General features: G+C 35.2%; 2 protein-coding genes across 2 annotated transcripts in view; both read right to left on the reverse strand.

Moving 5' to 3' along the window:
* The window catches only part of LOC110116401 (eIF-2-alpha kinase GCN2-like), a 74,866-nt gene extending 60,345 nt beyond the window's left edge, over positions 1–14,521 (reverse strand). Inside the window, exons 1-7 of the mRNA XM_028699326.1 lie at positions 14,098–14,521; positions 9,014–9,296; positions 8,812–8,908; positions 4,257–4,337; positions 4,127–4,183; positions 3,854–3,985; positions 3,659–3,742 (exon numbers count right to left, since the gene is read on the reverse strand). Of these exons, the coding sequence (XP_028555159.1) occupies positions 3,659–3,742; positions 3,854–3,985; positions 4,127–4,183; positions 4,257–4,337; positions 8,812–8,908; positions 9,014–9,296; positions 14,098–14,521 (1,158 nt within the window). The remainder of the gene's footprint in view (positions 1–3,658; positions 3,743–3,853; positions 3,986–4,126; positions 4,184–4,256; positions 4,338–8,811; positions 8,909–9,013; positions 9,297–14,097) is intronic.
* Positions 14,522–17,956: 3,435 nt separating this feature from the next.
* Positions 17,957–18,826, reverse strand: LOC110116403. Its single transcript, XM_020849945.1, has one exon. It carries the CDS (start codon positions 18,824–18,826, stop codon positions 17,957–17,959), a length of 870 nt encoding a protein of 289 aa, XP_020705604.1.
* Positions 18,827–19,191: the final 365 nt, after the last annotated feature.

The raw sequence follows: 19,191 nt of genomic DNA on the forward strand, positions 1-19,191 counted from the left end.
TTCCCTTTTTTTTTTGAGATGAAAATAATAAAGAGAAAATGAGAAATGATACAAAATAATAAAAGATTACAATGCTTCTGTTAATGAACTCGCTGACAGCATCGTCTTTTGGGGAGATTCTCCTAATGCCACCTCTTAATTCGCCCACTAGGCCATAGATAACTTGGTTGTAAGATGAATCAAAACAATGGAGAACCATCTTTTCTTCTTCCTGGGATACAGCAAATATGGTCACCATTTCCATTCCTTAATTTTAGAAGCAGATTCTGTGAAAGTATATACAATTGCTTTCCCAATTAGCCATGCAGTGGAAGAGGAGTTCGGAAGAGCAAAGAGTGACGGTTTGAACTTAGTTTGCTGGAGTGTGAGGTATAACAAGATGTAAAGTTTTGCTTGTAAGATGGAGAAAAGCTACAGGTCACTAGTGTGAAGAGTTTTAATGTAAGCAAGAGGCGGCAGAGGAGTGGTCTAGCTGTGGGATTGAGAGTGGCGAGTTGTTTGCTTGCAACAGGAGGTTGATTCGGCTCAATGTTGAAGAAGATTTTTTTTTTATTTTTTATTTTTATTTTTTTGACTGGAAGGGCAGCAGCTTGAGAGATTTAACGACAGAGGGAAGTTGGGATAGGAGACCTCACAACTGTATGAGCATAGAGGAGACTAGATTTGAGTGGATTTCAGGCGAGAAAGGAAGCTGGAGGGTTTCGGCTTGGGCTTGAGCGTGGGATTACAGGAAACGGGCTGAAGCAGAGCTTGGTGGAATCCTGAAGAGAAGACGGGGTGAGGGATTTGCGGCTATATTTTTTTTTTAAGAAACGAACAGGAAGTTCATTTTAACATGAGGTGGTCTTCCCCATACCACCATGGCCCACTATAGATGGAAGAGAAATGTTTCTGTACAAAGCATTACCCGATGCTCATTTGATGGATTCCTCAGCCACTCCATAACAAGCTCCTTATCCTTGCCACGCCTAATGAGATCATTTTTAGGCAAGGCTCCCGTTTCATGTGCTCCATGCAGCTTGAGAAAAGAATGAGAGGAGTTTGGGTAGAGAGATATTTTTCTCATGGAAGGAAAGAGTTTGGCTTCAGTGGATTGTAGCTTGGATATGAAGAGCTGATTAAGGCATTGGAAGGAGACGGACTGCAGGTTTTGGAAATCCGGTGAATGGGAGGACGGGATTTTAGAGCTGGAGGAGGAGGTTGGGCTCATGAAGGAGTTCAGAGGAGGAAGCTTGCCTGTGGGGTTGAAAATAGCTGCCCTCCCTCTAAAGAACGACTTCTCCCCTTTGTTTGTTTTAACGAGGAGGTTTAACTGTGATCGAACATCGAATTGACGCAAAGAAAATGACTTGGCAACACGATTCAGCAGGTTTTATGGGATTTCTTTCGACAGATACGGGGTATTGCATTAATTGTATTAAATCCGATTTGATTTCCCGTAATTTGACTTTTGATTTCAATCAAATTAATAATAATATTTAATGATAAAATATTATTATCAATATTATGATTAATCAAAATGACAGCTGATCTTGATTTGCATGCTTCCTCAGTATTTGTGTGTATTCACCTCGTTTAACATGCCAATTTTGCCGATAATCAAAATTGGATAAATTAATAGTGTATTTAGGGTATTACCAATGTTCCAGCCTCGATGGTGTAGTCCGTTTTGCGATCGGACGTCGTTTGGGCGGCGACGAGGCTTAATTCCCACGAAGTGCGTGGCAAAACTTCATTCAAACAAATTGGCACTGTATTCATAATATTGACGGTGTTCCGAACCCAATGACGCAGTCTGTTTTGTGATCGGACATCGTTTGATCATCATCGAGGCTAATTCCCCCTCAAAATGCGCGCCTTCGCAACATATTTGAACCGCTTTAAAATTTACGACACCATATTAAATGATCCAATTTAATCAAATAAAATGTATATTCATAATTCCAACGACGTTCTAGACACAATGGTGCTGTCCGTTTGTCTATCGGACGTCATTTGGGCGGTGACAAAGCCTAATTCCCTTGAAATGCGTGCCTTCACAATATATTTGAATCGCTTTTGAAATTCACGACACTACCTCAAACAATCAAATTTGATCAAATAAAATGTAGATTCTTAATGCCAACGACGTTCCGGACGCAATGACACTGTCCGTTTGTCGATTGGGCGTCGTTCGGGCGTCTTCGAGACCTCGTTTCCGTCGTAACGCAAGCTTTTATATCATATTTTCATCGCCTAGAAATTCACCACAATCTCGGATGATCCAAATTTATTAAATAAAATGTATATCTTGAATGTCGACGACGTTCCGGACGCAATGGAGCTGTCCATTTATCAATCGGACGTCGTCCGAGCATCTTCGAGGCCTCGTTTCCGTGGTAACACAGGCCTTTATATCATATTTGCATCGCCTAAAAATTCACCACCATCTCAGATGATCCAAAATCATTAAATAAAATATATATTCTGAATGTAGACGATGTTCTGAACGCAATGGCGATGTCCGTTTGTCGATCGAACGTCGTCCGAGTGTCTTCGAGGCCTCATTTCTGTAGTAACGCAGGCCTTTATATCATATTTGAATTGCATGGAAATTCGCCACCATTTCAGACGATCCAAATTCATTAAATAAAATATATATTCTGAATGTAGACGACATTCCAGACATAATGACACTGTCTGTTTGTCGATCTGAAATCGTTTGGGTGACATCATGGGCCAAATTCCTCGATATGTGTGTTATTACCTTGGGATCCGTGTCACCATTACGATTGATCCCAATTAATCACAAAAGATGTATATTTTGAATGTTGAGGACGTTTCAAACGCGTTGGCATAGTCGGTTTCATGATCGGACGTCATCTGAGTGATGTCGAAGCCAGATTTCCTCGAAATACGCGTTGTTTCGAAATTTATGTCACTCATTAGGATGATCCAAATTGAACAAATAAAATACAGTTTTTGAGTATTTGCAATGTTCTAAACACAATGACGAAGTCCGTTTGTTGATCTGACTTCATTTGATCAGCCTCGCGCTTTAATTTCAGGTGTTGATCATCTCTTTTGACCAATATCATCTGATTCAATTACGAGGGACCTCGACCTAGAAGAATTCAGTGTCCTGATTGCAACGATACCATTCATTTGGCATTTGGAGGTCATTTGACCCCTTAAGTGACGTGTTTCATCAATGCATATATTACTTTATTTACCAGTTTGAGTCTTTTCTCGCGTCGTCTAATGTATAGGGGTCAACAGACAAACTCTTATAATATTTAAGACATACATAAGCATAAAATAGAGTTCTATTTAATATATTTGTTCCTAGTCATTAGTCCTTGTATCTTTTTAGCTTCCATTGTGCTATGAACTTTTGTGAATCTTGTGCCATATCAGAGTACTAATAAGCTTCCGCTTTAATAAAAGTTAAGGATTATTGACTTTTAGTAAATGTACACAAATCTTATCTATATTAAATGCCCTATCAATAGCAAAAATTGCTCAAGCATACCTATCTTATATGATGTATGAAATTCCCTATCAAGGAAAAATACTCAAACATATCATTATCATATTGTAGTTTATTAATAAAAAATTGATTCATTGATAGTTGATATAATAAAATAACAACAATTCAACATATTCAAGATCTTTTAACCTGCAAGAGCTGCCTGCGTATAAACCCCCAATTTGATTTCCGCTTAGTTGAGTGTGGAGGAGAAGATCCAATCAATGAAAGAAGCTTCAATCCGAAGAAATAGCAGAGGGAGAGAGAGAGAGAGGGAGAGAGAGAGAGATGTTAGGCTATAAAAATAGTAATTCACTTTGTAAAAATGAAGTACTCCAGACATACCTCGGCAACATTTTGTCTGAGTTCCGTTGAGACTCCTGCCCAAGACCAAACTTCTTCCAAAACTTGGGTATGATTCAAACGAATATCAATCATACTTGGATGACAGAATTTAGTTGCAATATCCACTACCACCTGATGGATTTTATGGACATGAATACCGCTTATTTTCCAAGCAGTAAGAATAATTATAAATTACTACAACTGGCTAAGAAATAATCCCATATTTGACACATTTCTGAAATACATTGAAGATGAAATGCTGGAAAATCATACCTTAACTGCCTCTGCCTCCATTAACGGTGAAGAACCTCCAATTATATCAAAGTCTCCCTAGCAAAGGGCATTAGTTGGTTTAAAGATGCCATGCACAGTGAAATATTAAATTATAGTAATAAGGGCAAACCTGATAGAAACGGTTTGGAGTAGAATGGCCAACTGCTCTCCTATATACCCTGTTTACCTCGTAACGTTTGAAAGAAAACACCTACAAATAATTACATATAACATTGCTTATTAGAAAACATCATGCATAAGAATTAAGTAACCACGATAGATTAGAAAGTACTGCATATCAAATATATGGAAAACAAGTAAAATATTATTTGACATTTTCAAATCTCACAGAGACTTTGCTATGAACACAAAAATTATCGTCAATTACGATCTGCAGATTCAATATAAAAAAGAAACAATACCTCATCGTCAACATCATTAATACTACTTGGAATCAATTATATCAATGTTCTTTCTCAAAACATTCATGCTGTATAAAGAAGGAATACCTAACCTTCTTAAAAACCAAGACTAATAACACCAGCTATAAGCTTAATAAAATGTGCATCCCTGGCTCTAAAAAAGGGAATAAAAACACCACAACAACAACAACATTAAGCTTTTATCCCACTATGTGGGGTCGGCTACATAAATCAATTTTCTCCATTGTATCTTGTTAATAGTCAGATTCTCCTTTACATCTAACAAAAAAAATGATCATTTCTAATACTTACTAAGTGAAATTGAATTAGTTCACATTTTGGTTATTTTAGATTATCGAAGAAAAAAAACTTTCATTGTAGGGGGAACATAAGACCCTACCTAATCAACAAAGTTCTTAAAGCAATGTATGGATTTTGGTGCATCAACAGGCACTTCGAATTAGCTCTGCTTCACATAATAGACTCATATCAGCTCAATCAACACTAAGACTGGCTCGAAAATTTGAACAATTAATACAAGATCAAATCACTTGAATGGAGCTTAAGTGGGATTACCAAATAGGCTCATAAGTCAGTTAAATAAAACCTAAATCAGCCTAGGATGACCTTAGGCCCAAATCAGCCCCATATGTGGGTTGAACTAATTAACTCCTCACAAAAAGGCCCACTGAGCCTAAATGAGAGGGTGTTCCCCTCCTATGGCGTCCCCTGTGTGCTCCACCATCAGCAAAGACCTTTGAGGAGTCACTTTCATGTTTCATTTGAACAAATTGTATGAAAAAATGCACCTACAGAACCAAATATAGAACGTTTTTCATGGAAAAAGTCAGTTTCATGTGTGCAAAACATTGATAGAATTATCTTATGTAGCATACCCAAGATTATCTAACATGCAATTATCTGCATTGACTTCACTCTCTCTAGAAATTTTAATGGAAAAACAATTGAGTAAAGCAGGATGAACAACAACAACAATATCAAGCCTTTATCCCACTATGGGATCAGCTACATGAGTCATTTTTCTCTATTGGGTCTTGTTAAGAAACAAATTCTTATTTAAATATAGAAAAAAACGATTATTTCTAATATTTTCTAACCAAGTCTTTTCAGGTCTATGTCTATCTCTCTTAACATAGGCCAAATCTAATACATATACTCTCCTAATCAGGTCATCAGAAGGTCAATATTTTATATGAACAAACCATCTAAGGAGACTCTCTCTAATTCTATCTGCCACTGGAGCTACTCCAACCTTCTCATGTATATGCTCATTTCGCATTCTAACTCTAAGAGTAAAGAAACTCATCCACCTAAGCATCCTCATCTCAACAACACTTAGCTTAATTGCATGCTCTTTTAATGGCCAACATTATGTGCCATAAAGAAATGCAGGTCTCACCACCATCTTATAAAATTTTTCCTTAAGTTTTAAGAGTACTTTTCTATCACACAAGAAGCCCGATGTATTCCTCCACTTCAACCATCCAACTTGAATTCTACTAATAACATCCCCATCTATTTCAACATCACACTAGACAATAAACCTGAGATAGCTAAAACGTGTACTCTTATTAATGACTTGATCACCCAAAGTCACACTACCCCCATGAGATCTATTACTACTAAAATTACACTCCATGTACTCGATTTTATATCTACTTAAACGGAAACCCTTAGATTCTAAGGTTGACCCCCGTAATTCAACTTTACCTTAAACTCCCTCTCTAGTCCTATCAATAAGAAGAATAACATCAGCAAAAAGCATACACAAGGGTACATCCTCCTACAAATATCTAGTAAGAAGATCCACGACTAAAACAAAAAGATATGGGCTTAAACCTGATCCTTGATGTAATCAAATTGAAATAGGAAAATACTTGGTACAACCTCCTTGTGTTTGAACACAAGTAACAGCTCTTGCATACATATCCCTAATAACTTGAGTATAAGCATTATTAACCCTTGTCTTTTCTAAAACTTCTCTTGGAACTTTATCATAAGCTTTTTCTAAATCAATAAATATCATATGTAAATTCTCCTTATTCACCCTATTCTTCTCCATCAAACCTCTCAATAAATTTATAGCTTCTATAATAGACCTACCCGACATGAATCCAAACAGATTTTGAGAAATATTAGTATCACGTTGTAACCTATGCTCAATAACTCTCTCCCAAAATTTTAAAGCATGACACATTAAATTAATTATACCATAATTCGTACACTCTAGTGCTTCAACTTTATTCTTAAAAATAGGAATCAACACACTCCTCCAATCATCTAGCATCTTTTGTCTTCAAGATAATACTGAAAAGTTTTGTATGCTAAGAAATTTCGTCATCTCCTAAGCATTTTCACACATCTATTAGAATACCATCAGGTCCAACAGCTTTTCCACACTTTATTCTCTTTAAGTATATCTAACTTCGGTTTTACTAATACGTAGATAAAAATAATATTTCTATTTTCATTTAGGGTTCTAATGTCACTAAAGTCAATTGTAGTCTCACAATCTTCATTGAAAGTATTCTCGCAATCTTCATTGAAACACTTATCAAAATATCTCATCCACTTTTGTTGAATATTCTCTTTATATAAAAGTACTTTTTTATCTTCATCCTTAATGCATTTTACTTAAACTAAATCCTTCTCCTATCTTTTTACTTGGCTAATTTATAAATACATCTTTCTCCCTCCTTAGTATATATTCAATTATATAATTAAATGGTAAATTCTTTGAATCACATATAGTTTTCTTACTCTCCTTACGGACATCTTTATATATTTCCTCTTTTTTTAGTTTTTACATCTAAACCAAAATTTTTAACAAAAAATCTAATTTTTTATCTTTTCTTGCACATTTTAATTTCGCCATCATTATTTTTACTATTAGGAGCTTTTCTTTTTGATATTTCAAGCACATCCGTTGCAACATTCTTAATATCATTAGTTGTTTATTCTCACATAAGATTAGCTTCCTCATGCACAGTCAGAATCTTAAAATCTTGAATCTTATTCTCAACAATAATTTTTGTTAGTGTTATTTAAACGCCCCTATCTAATCCTATGACAATATTTTACTTTATTTTTCATATTTTACCCGTTCATCTTAAAGGCCAAAACTAATAAGGAATGTTGGGTACATAAACTTTAACTTGAAATAACATTACAATCTTTGTAATCTAAACGATCTATTTTTCTTATAAGAAAATAATTAAAATGAAATTAAGTAATGAGATGCTCATCTCTTTTCTTAAATAACGTGTTAGCAATTATAAAATCATAAGCTAGAGAAAAATCTAATTTAATCCCACTACCTTCATTAGTTGCTCCAAACTCATAACCATCATGAATGTTTTAAAATTTTTTACCTCTCTACCAATATATCTACTTAAATCTCCTCCAAGAGGCATTTTTTGTATTAATTATTTTAAGTCATTTCAAAATTTTAATTTTAAAAACATATTCAAACTTACTGAGTAGCATAAGCACTTATGATATTAATAATCTTAGCATCAATAGAAATCTTTAAAACAATAATTTTATCTCCAATTCCATTAATTTCTACCACATTATTCATCAAACTCTTATCTATGATCAAACTACCTCATTTCTAGTGCGACTTCTACCTGAATATCATAGTTTAAACCCTAAACTATCAATCTCCTTAAACTTCTCTCCAAGTTATTTAGTTTTCTAAATGCATAAAATATTTATGTTTTTCTATAAATCATAATATTTATTAATTTCATTAAATTTCCTATAAGAGAACCTATATTCCAAATTTCTATCCTAATTCTATTTTTATGGACTAGCATTTTTCCCACATTAATCCGTGATGTAGGAACCCTTCACACTATATCCGAGCGTCGGTGCAGTGGCCCTTGCACAATTCTGATAATATTCAAATCATGCAGTGCATCACTTCTAAGGATAGTCCTAGTATTAACGCAATGTATTAAACAATTCATGTCATGATTAAAGCGGGTAGAACAAAGAAACAAATTAGCCAAACACTTTAACAAGTAAAACCATTAAGTAATCATGTTTAGAAAATATAATATAACTGCATGCAGAGTGAATGATATCATACGGTTGAATACAATAATACAATCATTAAAACCAAGTTAAAATGAAATACACGCATGATTAAAAAAAACTTCATAAGCTATTAGATCAGCTTGACCATTAGAGGGAGTATGAAAAATTAGAATTTTAAAAATAAAATCTAAATTTAAATACCTGGTTAGCCACAAGCCAGTCAACAAAAGGTGTACGTAGCTCATGACAAAGCTCAAGCATATCCCCTCCAGAAGTAAGAAGCTTGACAGTATTCCATCTTAGTGCAAAAAAATAAAAGCATTTCAAATGTGAAAAATAGAAAAAAAAACTTACCAAAATCATGGCTGAAATAGTTGCATTTTTAGAATTATAAGAATGAAACCTGTTGACAGGCTGATAACCATCCAGTATACGCATAGGAGATATCTCTAATCTCTTGGCGCCATGCTGTCTAAAAACTTCTTTCGTGATTTCAATCGCGTTGTCTTGAAGTTCAGTATCCAACTCTGTGTACTGCAAAAAAGATGGGTCATCTCTGATCTGCTTTGAGCTACCACCGTTCAGGTGAAGGGCCTTCACGACTAATCGCTTCATATCAAATATAGATGATACAACCCGATCATAGACATATGAATCATCAGAAGACTGTAATACACGCAAAACATCTGCACAAAAATTAAACAAAGAGAAATGATTGGCAGATTGTTATAATTAAAATGGTTGACCAAGAAAATTACTGTTAGTATGAGGCTTGACATATTATAAACAAACAAATTTAACCAAATAGTATATTATTATACATGATACAACACAATAACAAGCTTTATCTCAATATGTGAGGTCGACTACATAAGTCATTTTTCTCCATTGTGTCCTATTAAAAATCAAATTCTCATTATATGTGATGAAAATTTTAAGTTTTTATGCAAGCATGTTAGAATAAATTATCGTAATCAATTGTTGAAGTACTGAAATTTATATAAAAGAGCGGTCAAATGACCAACATAGAAATATTTGCATAACAAATGGTGGGCACGTGTAACTGCAATAATAACTATAGTTGCTTAGTATGATTTATCTTTCATAACGTGGTTTCATAAGCATGAAAAGTCATTAATATTTATTAAAAATATGGCTTACTATAATAGCATTCCAAAATTATAGAGAACTGCATATCCTGCCGGAACAATCATGAGGTCAAAATGAAATACCCAAGGCTTTCGTAAACTAAGCTGATATCAAACACCAAAATCCAATTTTCAAAAAATTATGAAAAGAAATCTATTATTGTTATCCAAATTTACCGTTAAAAAACTATTTCAAATTGGCTTGTTTAGCGTAGTAGCACAAGAGTTCACAGACTAATTTGGATTTAATTAATGACATTTCCAAAAATATGAAGTTTCTCGCAATCCAATTCTTAATCATGGTTTAAAATTGCACAATATGAGGCTCGCCTTGAGGCCCGCCTTTGCGCAATTCGTAAGCCTCGAGTATTTTTATGAGGCTTGCACCTCAACTTGGTTGAGGCCCGCCTCGCCTCATTGGCATGAGGCTTACGCCTCACGCTATATATATTAAAACTTACATAAATCTTGAAGTAAATGCCCGACATTGGACTCTATAGGAGAGGAGTAACGAAAATTACTGTTAGTATGAGGCTTGACATATTATAAACAAACAAATATAACCAAATAGTATATTATTATACATGATACAACACAACAACAAGCTTTATCTCAATATGTCGGGCCAACTACATGAATCATTTTTCTCCATTGTGTCCTATTAAAAATCAAATTCTCATTATATATGATGAAATTTTTAAATTGCTATGCAAGCATGTTAGAATAAATTATCTTAATCAATTGTTGAAGTACTGGAATTTATATAAAAGAGCGGTCAAATGTCCAACATAGACATGTGAATAACAAATGGTGGGCACGTGTAACTGCAATAATAACTATAGTTGCTTAGTATGATTTATCTTTTCATAACGTGGTTTCATAAGCATTAAAAATCATTAATATTTATTAAAAATATGGCTTACTATAATAGCATTCCAAAATTATAGAGAACTGCATATCCTGCGGGAACAATCATGAGGTCAAAATGAAATACCCAAGGCTTTCGTAAACTAGGCCGATATCAAACACCAAAATCCAATTTTCAAAAAATTGTGAAAAGAAATCTATTATTGTTATCCAAATTTACCGTCAGCAAACTATTTCAAATTGGCTTGTTTAACGTAGTAGCACAAGAGTTCACAGACAAATTTGGATTTAATTAATGGCATTTCCAAAAATATAAAGTTTCTCGGAATCCAATTCTTAACTATAGGAAAACAACTAAAGTCAATGCACCTATGCCATTATAATAACTCAATTATCAAAATTATTAAAATACATTAGCTACAGCTAAGTTTCTCAAAATATTTAAAAATTTTCAATTGCATATCAAAATTTTACATTTTTAAGGGAGATATATGTTCATGCAAATGAAATCTTTCTTAATTACAAAACTAGCACTCAGGCATTTAAAATGAAATAATAAACTCATGTATTTGTATGAAATTCATCCAGAATCATAAACAATTTAAAAATTCATTGAGAATGAAAGATTGTTTTATGGTGCAGAATGTTGGCCAATAAAAGAGAAGCATAATATTAAGTGTTGCAGAAATGAGGATGCTCAGGTGGATGAGTGGCTTTACTCTTAGAGACAGGATGCGAAATGAGCATAAACTTGAGAAGGTTGGAGTAGCTCCAGTGGAAGATAAGATTAGAGAGGAGTTTCCTTAGATGGTTTGGTCACATAGAACAGTGGCCTTCCGATGACCCGGTTAGGAAACTAGATGTATTAGATTTGAGTTATGTTAAGAAAAATATACGTAGACCTAAAAAGGCTTGGTTAGAAAATATTAGAAATTACCTTTCTTTATTAGATTTGGATGAGAATTTGACTTTTAACAGGATACAATGGAGAAAAAGTATTCAGATAGCCAACCACATAGTGGGATAAAGGCTTGTTATTGTTGTTGTAGTATTCAGAATGAAAATTAGTTTTATTGTGCTCAAACATTATTGTAAATAAAAATAATTGGGTGTTATTTTTATAAAAATACAAGATTTAGGAGTTACACATTAAATTTCCTCTCATTTCTTTTAATTGGATTTTTTTTTTTTTTAAATGAAGATATCGTTATCTTCGAAACTTGTAAACTGTTTAGATCATTGAAAGAGTAGTGCTAGTATTTAGTAAATTTCTCATGTTCTAAGATTTCCTTTTTTAATCTCCTAAGATTTATTTAAATTTATTTCAAATTTAACTTTTATTTAAAATAGCCCAGACTGGATATGCCCATTGCCATCGCATTGTGAATCACCTCCTCTAAATAAATAAAAATCAAGGAGTGCATTGGAGCATAGGCTTCAAATAATGAAGAGTTGTCAAAGCACATAGTCATTGCTAGCAACCTCCAGCATCATCATGCCCCTTTCCCTTCTTCTCTTTGTCCTTTCCTCCCTATCCTTTATGCACTCTCATGTCTTCATCATTTCTCCACTCTATGGGATTTTGAGAGGTACCAACACTGTGGCATGTTGGTATGTCAGTCTCCGATATCTTCATCAAAGAAAAATAGTAAATTGGGATTGAGATTGTTAAATTTCCTCCCTTGGATGTTTTCCCAATGTTCCGCTTCTGCTCCTCCACATTCTTTTCCACTTAACCCACCTCAGTTGCATTGATGTTTAGTTGGGCACGAAGCTGCCAATTGAAATTCCTGTTCTTCCTTCTCATATATTAGACTAGTATGGGGCAAAGATAAATCCTAAATGTAAGGTTTAGTTATGTAAATAGTGATTAAGTGTGTTAGAAAGCGCAGTCCAACCATTTAGCTTGATCATTAGCTGTCTTTGATCAACTTAGTATGAAATTCATAATAGAATTTTCTATGAATCAGTCCAAGGTCAAAGAATTTCTTATTTTGGCTAAATTATGAAGTTTTTCCTAAAAGGATTAACAAAGGCGCGTTTACCCTTCACTTAATGTTATTACTTGTTTCTGTCTGCGTAAGCTTAACGAAGGATGACGTTGAAGTCGATAATTATGGGTCAACATACTGGGAAACCCTCAAAGGGAGGGCGTGCGCGTTACCCTTGATAGTAAGGTATGAAACTTATTTCTTTCGAAATAAATAAAAAATAACCTTCATAATAAGAGTGCTTCATTACAGAACTTTCATGCATTTCTTCAATTCAAGGTGTTACTATTCTATTAAAATTAATCCTTGTCAATAAACACGACGTAGCTAATCTGAGAGTACAATAGGAGAATAAACACATGAATTGCTCATTTCATTGCATATTAAGTCCAAAGAAAATGTTTTCTCTAAAGCTTGTTAATACTCTAATCCTTTGTTGAGGATGTAGTTTAAGTTTGCAAATAATTATCATTAACATCTTACATCTTTTATAAATTTTAAGTGAGTGTAATAATCCATCTTGATAATATATCACTCAGTTATTCAATTTGAACTTCGTTTTATTCAATTAGAACCTTGGAAAACAATCTCATTGAAATCGGCTATGCTTGTTCATTGAACATCCACCTTATGCTAGCACATTTCCATTGTTAAAGATGAAATGCACATGTTACATTTAGAAGGCAGATTGGGTTTTAAATAAGACATTATCAAGAAATTTCGCCCTCATTTTACAAGGACTTTATGATCTTGAGTTCATGTTTCCTATAGGTGCAAGCCCCTATAGTTAATCACCACTTCTGATAGTTAGAGAGAACTTTCAATTAAGGCTAGTCGTCAAACAAATACACAATATCTAGAGTATAGTAGCATCATGTTTAAGTATTTAAAAATTAAAATTTATGTCACTGCACACTAAAAGTAGATTGTGAAGGGAATGATGATAGATCCGATCAAGATCCCACGGTTCGGTTGCCCCAGATCATCATGGTCCCAAGTCTACTTAGTCAAAGGAGTAGTTGACCCAGACTAACATAAAAATCATTGTCGCCAACCATGGGTTGCTTCGTCCAATGATACCTTATAAACCTGGGGTGAATATTTTGAATCCATCTTAACAAACAGAGGGCTTTATGTCATATCGATAATATTATATTGATCTCTGTTTAAAATTGCGCAATAAGAAGCGCGCCTCTGCGCAATTCTATCCAAAAGCACCTCGAGGCGCACGCAATTTGGACACTGATTGAGGCGTACGCCTCACCCTGTGTGAGGCGCGCCTCAATTGCGCAATTATGGGTGAGGCGTACGCCTCATCCAAATGAGGCCAAATGGTCTTACCTACTTAAAATCAACCATTAAAAAAGCGGACGAGGCGTCCGCATTGAGTCGTGTATTCGCGTATAGGATTAGAGCTTCCAACTGAGCAATATCCCAATGATTAATCTTCATTCCGTATGCACAAATCAATCTCCCTTTACAGTCTCTGATCAGCCCAGCTACTCCCGCCAAGTTTGAATCCAGTAAAGCCGCATCAACATTCAATTTTAACCAACCTTCAGGAGGGGGACACCAAGCTTTAGGCAGCAAATGCTGATTAGTGCTCCAGTTCTTCTCGGTTGGTGAAAAAAGATAGAAGGATGCTTGAGAAATAACTTCAGCTGCTATGACTGCAGTGGGAAGTTCTGAATTCCCATGTTTGCTCAGATTCCGTGATCTCCAATTGTAATAAACGATCAAAGCATAATTTTTTGCATTTCCTTTGTCCGTTGTATTATTGAGTTCTTCAATGCATTCATCCAGATTTTGAAAGGAAGGGACGTTAAAACCCCACTGTCTCATTTTTACTATGATCTCCGAAAGCTTTTCACATTTAATGGCTATATGCTCTGTATCTTCCCTCATCCTATATCCTCTATAGCATTCAGAATTGTTCATAAGTTTCCTATAGTTTAACTAGGAGTTAGTAGGTAGAGCGTCATTTAACAATCTCCACCAAAACAAATGAGTTCTTTAATTGAGTTTCAATTTTTTCAGCCAATTGGATCTGCAAAGTTTGCTATCCAGATTCATATTAAAAGCTTCATTACAAAGAGATGATATCGTCCTCCCCGAATTGCTGCAAATTAGTTCAATTTTATCTTCTCTGTAGCTCTCTCCTTTGTCCATTTGAATAATCAGATTCATCATATCTTTAGAGAAACATTCAGCCAATTTCTCTAAGTTCCAGTTGCCGTCTTGTTCCAGAAAATAAGAAACTCTTTTATCTAAGAGTTCCACTATATTGCACGTAGCAGGCCAGCTATTCAGATTGCGGTCTAGAATCCAGTTGTCATTGACTGCATTAATGCTTTTGTCGTTGTTAACTTCCCATCTGATAATGGGTTTCAGGAACTTAATGTTGTTTTTTGATGATTTTCCATGCTGATGAACCGCCAATCTTCATACTCTCCTCCCAGATTTTATCCCCATATTTCATTTTGAGGATTTTATATATTAATGATTCATTATTCTATAGATACATCCATGCTAGTCTCGCTCTTAATGGTCCCTGCCTTTCCGATGCACCTTGGATGCCAAACCCTCCCAAACTGGTAGGTAGACAAAGTTTTGACCAAGCTATATAGTGCATTCCCTGATTTCCATTTTCTTTATGCCAATTTAAGCAAAATACTTTTGGAAACAAGGGAGTGAGCTACCTGGTATGAAATCATGTTTGAGTAGGCTGATTTTATGAGTGTTATTCTGCCAGCCAAGGATAACCATCTAGCTCCCCATGAATTAATTTTGCTCATAGCCTTTTCAATTGTACTGCTGAAGTCTTCAGTTTTTAATCTTCTCAAGGTCAGTTTGATGCCCAAGTAATTGAGTTCCTTGACTTCCTTATAGCCCAAAATTCTATTAATTTTCCTTCTTCTCTTCCTTTTAACTCTCTTACCATATAGAACCATGGATTTTTGAGAGTTAATAGATTGTCCTGTCCATTCGCAATATCTTCTGAGGATGTTCTTCAATGCTTCGGCATTGTGTCTGGATGCCTCTGCTACAACGAGAATATCATCTGTAAACAGCAGATGAGATACTTTCTCCATATTCAGTGCTAATTTCATCCCCAATCTGTTATTACTCCCAACAAGAGCCTTGGAAAGGAGATCAGAGCATAAAATGAAAAGACTAGGTGACAGGGGACAACCCTGTCTAAAGTCGCATTTTGCCTGGATCCAGTCAGTTCTTTTACCATTTATCACAATTGAGTATTTAGGGTTAGAAACACATTGCATTATCAGTTGCATCAAGCTTTCAGGAAATCCAGTAAGTTTCAGTACTTGATTCAAAGTTTCCCAACACATGCTATCATAAGCTTGTTTCATGTCAAGCATCACAAGGAAGAATCCCGGTTTAGCCACTGACGTTTTCATTTTACTCGTGATTTCCTGAGCCATCAGGTAATTATCCGAGATACTTCTACCTGGAACAAAAGCTCCTTGGTATTCTGATATGATTCTTGGTAAAATATTTTTAAATCTGTTTAGGATCATTCCAGCCGCAAGCTTATAGACTGTTAGACAGAGACAAATTGGTCTAAACTTGGAGCATTCATTAGCATTTTGGACTTTCGGGATTAACACCAGCACTGTTCCGTTTTTGAAAAGTCATCAATTGCATTCCATGTAGTTTCTTCAACAATGCTCCAGTAATTTTTAAAAAAACACGCATTGGCGCCATCGGTACCTGGTGACTTGTTACTATCCATCTTCCTCAACGTAACCACCAGTTCTTCTCTAGTAAAATTAGCTTTCAAAAAGTTTAGATTTTCTGCTTGAATACAATCTGAAGAATTAAATTTAGGCCAATTCTGTAAATTGCAGTTGCGTCTTCCCCATTTTTCTGTATAGTAATTCTCCAAGATTTTATGAATATCATCCTGGTTTGTTTCCATAATACCATCTTCTCTCTTAATCTGCAAAATTCGGTTACCTCTTTTCTTAGCCGTTGCGTATGTATGATAGTATCTGGTGTTTTTCTCTCCTTCTTCCATCCACTGACATTTGGATCTCTGTCTCCACCAGGTAGAAATTCTAGCTAAATTAGTATTGAATTCAATCATCTTGCTGCGAAGAAGTAATAAATCATTCTGGTTAAGGCATCCATCTCTAGCTTCGCATTCTTGCAGCTGAGCGATTTCATTTTTCAGTTCGTGAATCTTCACATTCAGTTCTTTCAACTTATTCTTGCTCCAAAAATACAGATTTTTTAGGGACCTTCTAATTTTCCGTTGTAGAACCTCATTTGGGCTGCCGAAGTCATTCTTCCTCCAAGATTTTGCTATGATTCCTTTTGCTGCATCATAAGAACACCATAAGTTCTCAAACTTGAATTCTCTCTTGTTATGTTGCATCTTAATGTCGATCTGTAATAGCACTGGACAGTGATCTGACGAGATTCTAGGTAGATGCTTGACCACCGCATTAGGGAATTCCAACAGAGCTTTAGAATTCAACCAAACTCTATCCAGCCTCTCCCAAATCCTTGCTAAGCCTTCTTTGTTGTTGCACCATGTGTAACTTGGTCCTTGGAAACCGATATCATGGAAGTCATTATTATTCATAACTTCTTTCATTTCCATTGGACCATGCGAAAAACAGAATTTCTTTCCTCCTTTCTTCTCATTCTGACTGAGTAAACAGTTAAAATCTCCTCCAACTAAGCAAGGCTCATCACCATTCATGTTTTCCTCTATTAAATTCCATAGCTTCCTTCTTTCATTTGTATCTTTGTTACCGTAAACAATACAAATTTTGGCCGTTATACCTTTCGGAGTAGTTATAATGCCAATAATACATTGTCTAGACGAAACAATAACATTGAAAGAAACACTTCTGTGTTTCCATAGAGCCAAAATGCCTCCTAAAGTTCCTATCGCTGCTTCATGATAAAACTCCCATTCATTCCCAACCAACTTTCTTATTCCGTTACTATCCAGCTTTTCCATTTTTGTTTCTGTTAACCCAATAAAGCAAATTCCTTTCTCACCAATCATATTTCTTAAGTATTGGGAGACTTCTTTCTTTTTTGCTCCCCTACTATTCCAAAATAAAATTGAAGACATTATAATGACTGTGGATTTAAGGCCCCAGCCTTACCTGCTCCTCCTTCACCTTTTCTAGTTCTGTGATTTCCTTTGATGGGTCCCAGCATTTTCATTTCTTTGGCGAGTTTAGTTTTGCTGCTGCTGGATACTTTATTGACCAGGCAACTGCTAACCCCCTGTTCCTTCAACGTAGAGCCTTGATTGTCCTTTTTAACATTCTTGATCAATTTAGTGTTGACATTCTTCTCCTATTGTTCCTCCATCTCATCAGACACAATGTTCATCTGATTTTCTGCCACTTCATCTTCTAAAATCTCGAATGGGTTACTGGTTGTCACAATTCCCTGCTCTGTTATTTCTTCATAAGTCTTCTGTGGAATTTCATCTTTATTGCCTACTGAGTGATCAATTAAAATCACATCAGATTCGTAGCATTCCAGATCTAATCCCTTCGCCTTTTCTGTAACAATTTCTCCTTCTTCAATTTCTTTGATATCATTTCTTTTCAAAAGCTCAGACATCTTTTTGTTCTGCTGATCTGTGATCTCCATTTTTCCAAGCTTAGTCTTAGTTTTCCAAGTATTCCTCTGGGGCTTGTTACCATCAGCCATTCTCCTTGTTGCCTCTTTAACACTAGCTCCATTCCCTTTCTTCCTCTCATTATTAACCAAGATCCATGGGCCATAATTACAGCTGTCTTCCATTGTCTTCGTCTTCATTGAGTTAACCGGGATTTCTTCATGGGAACTAATAAATTCTCCATCATTTTGTGACTTACATTCACCTTTTTCATGTCCGATTTTTCCGCAATCGAAACACAGACTTGATATTCTTTCATACTCAAGTTTTTGGAAAAATCTTCCTCCCATACTATCCACCCATACTCCAACCGGCAGCTTCTGATCAAGATTGATACGGACGCAAACTCTGGTGAACTCTCTTCTTCCCCAGTGAAAGAGGTTTCCATCAAGCATCAGCGGTGTTCCAACTCTCGAAGCAATTCTGGCGATGTTATATTCATCCCAGGACTGGAGCGGCAAATGCGGCATTCTGATCCAAATTGGAGATGATAGGCCTTTCATAGAAGAGGATGAAAATTCTGGAGTCCAGCGTTCCATGCCTATTATATGTTCGTTCACAAACCACGGTCCTCCCATTAGGACTTCTTCCATAGCCTTCACCTTCCCGACATTTCATCTAACTCATGTTGTTGAAATATAAGCCTTAATATTCTAAATGAAAATGTTAACTTAAACAAAAATTAGATTCTAAAATGTAAAGCCCAACATAGGATAGCCCAAGCACCTCTGAGATTTCTCAGAATCAAGTGTTCCTACTTCACTTCTTTATCTCTTATTCAAGAAATCTGATTTCAAGTTGATTCCCCCCTTTTTCCTTGAAATTCCTAAAGATTAAAACTCTTTTAAACAAAAATTTCATAGATTTTAAAATCAAATCTTAGCCAATATTTGAATGAACTTCA

This window comes from Dendrobium catenatum, unplaced genomic scaffold (assembly GCF_001605985.2).
Source record: "Dendrobium catenatum unplaced genomic scaffold, ASM160598v2 fragScaff_scaffold_1243, whole genome shotgun sequence".
NCBI lineage: Eukaryota > Viridiplantae > Streptophyta > Magnoliopsida > Asparagales > Orchidaceae > Dendrobium > Dendrobium catenatum.

Excerpts from the sequence above, each read along its gene's own strand:
- LOC110116403 (XM_020849945.1), bottom strand. The coding sequence starts at position 18,826 with ATGGAACGCTGGACTCCAGAATTTTCATCCTCTTCTATGAAAGGCCTA.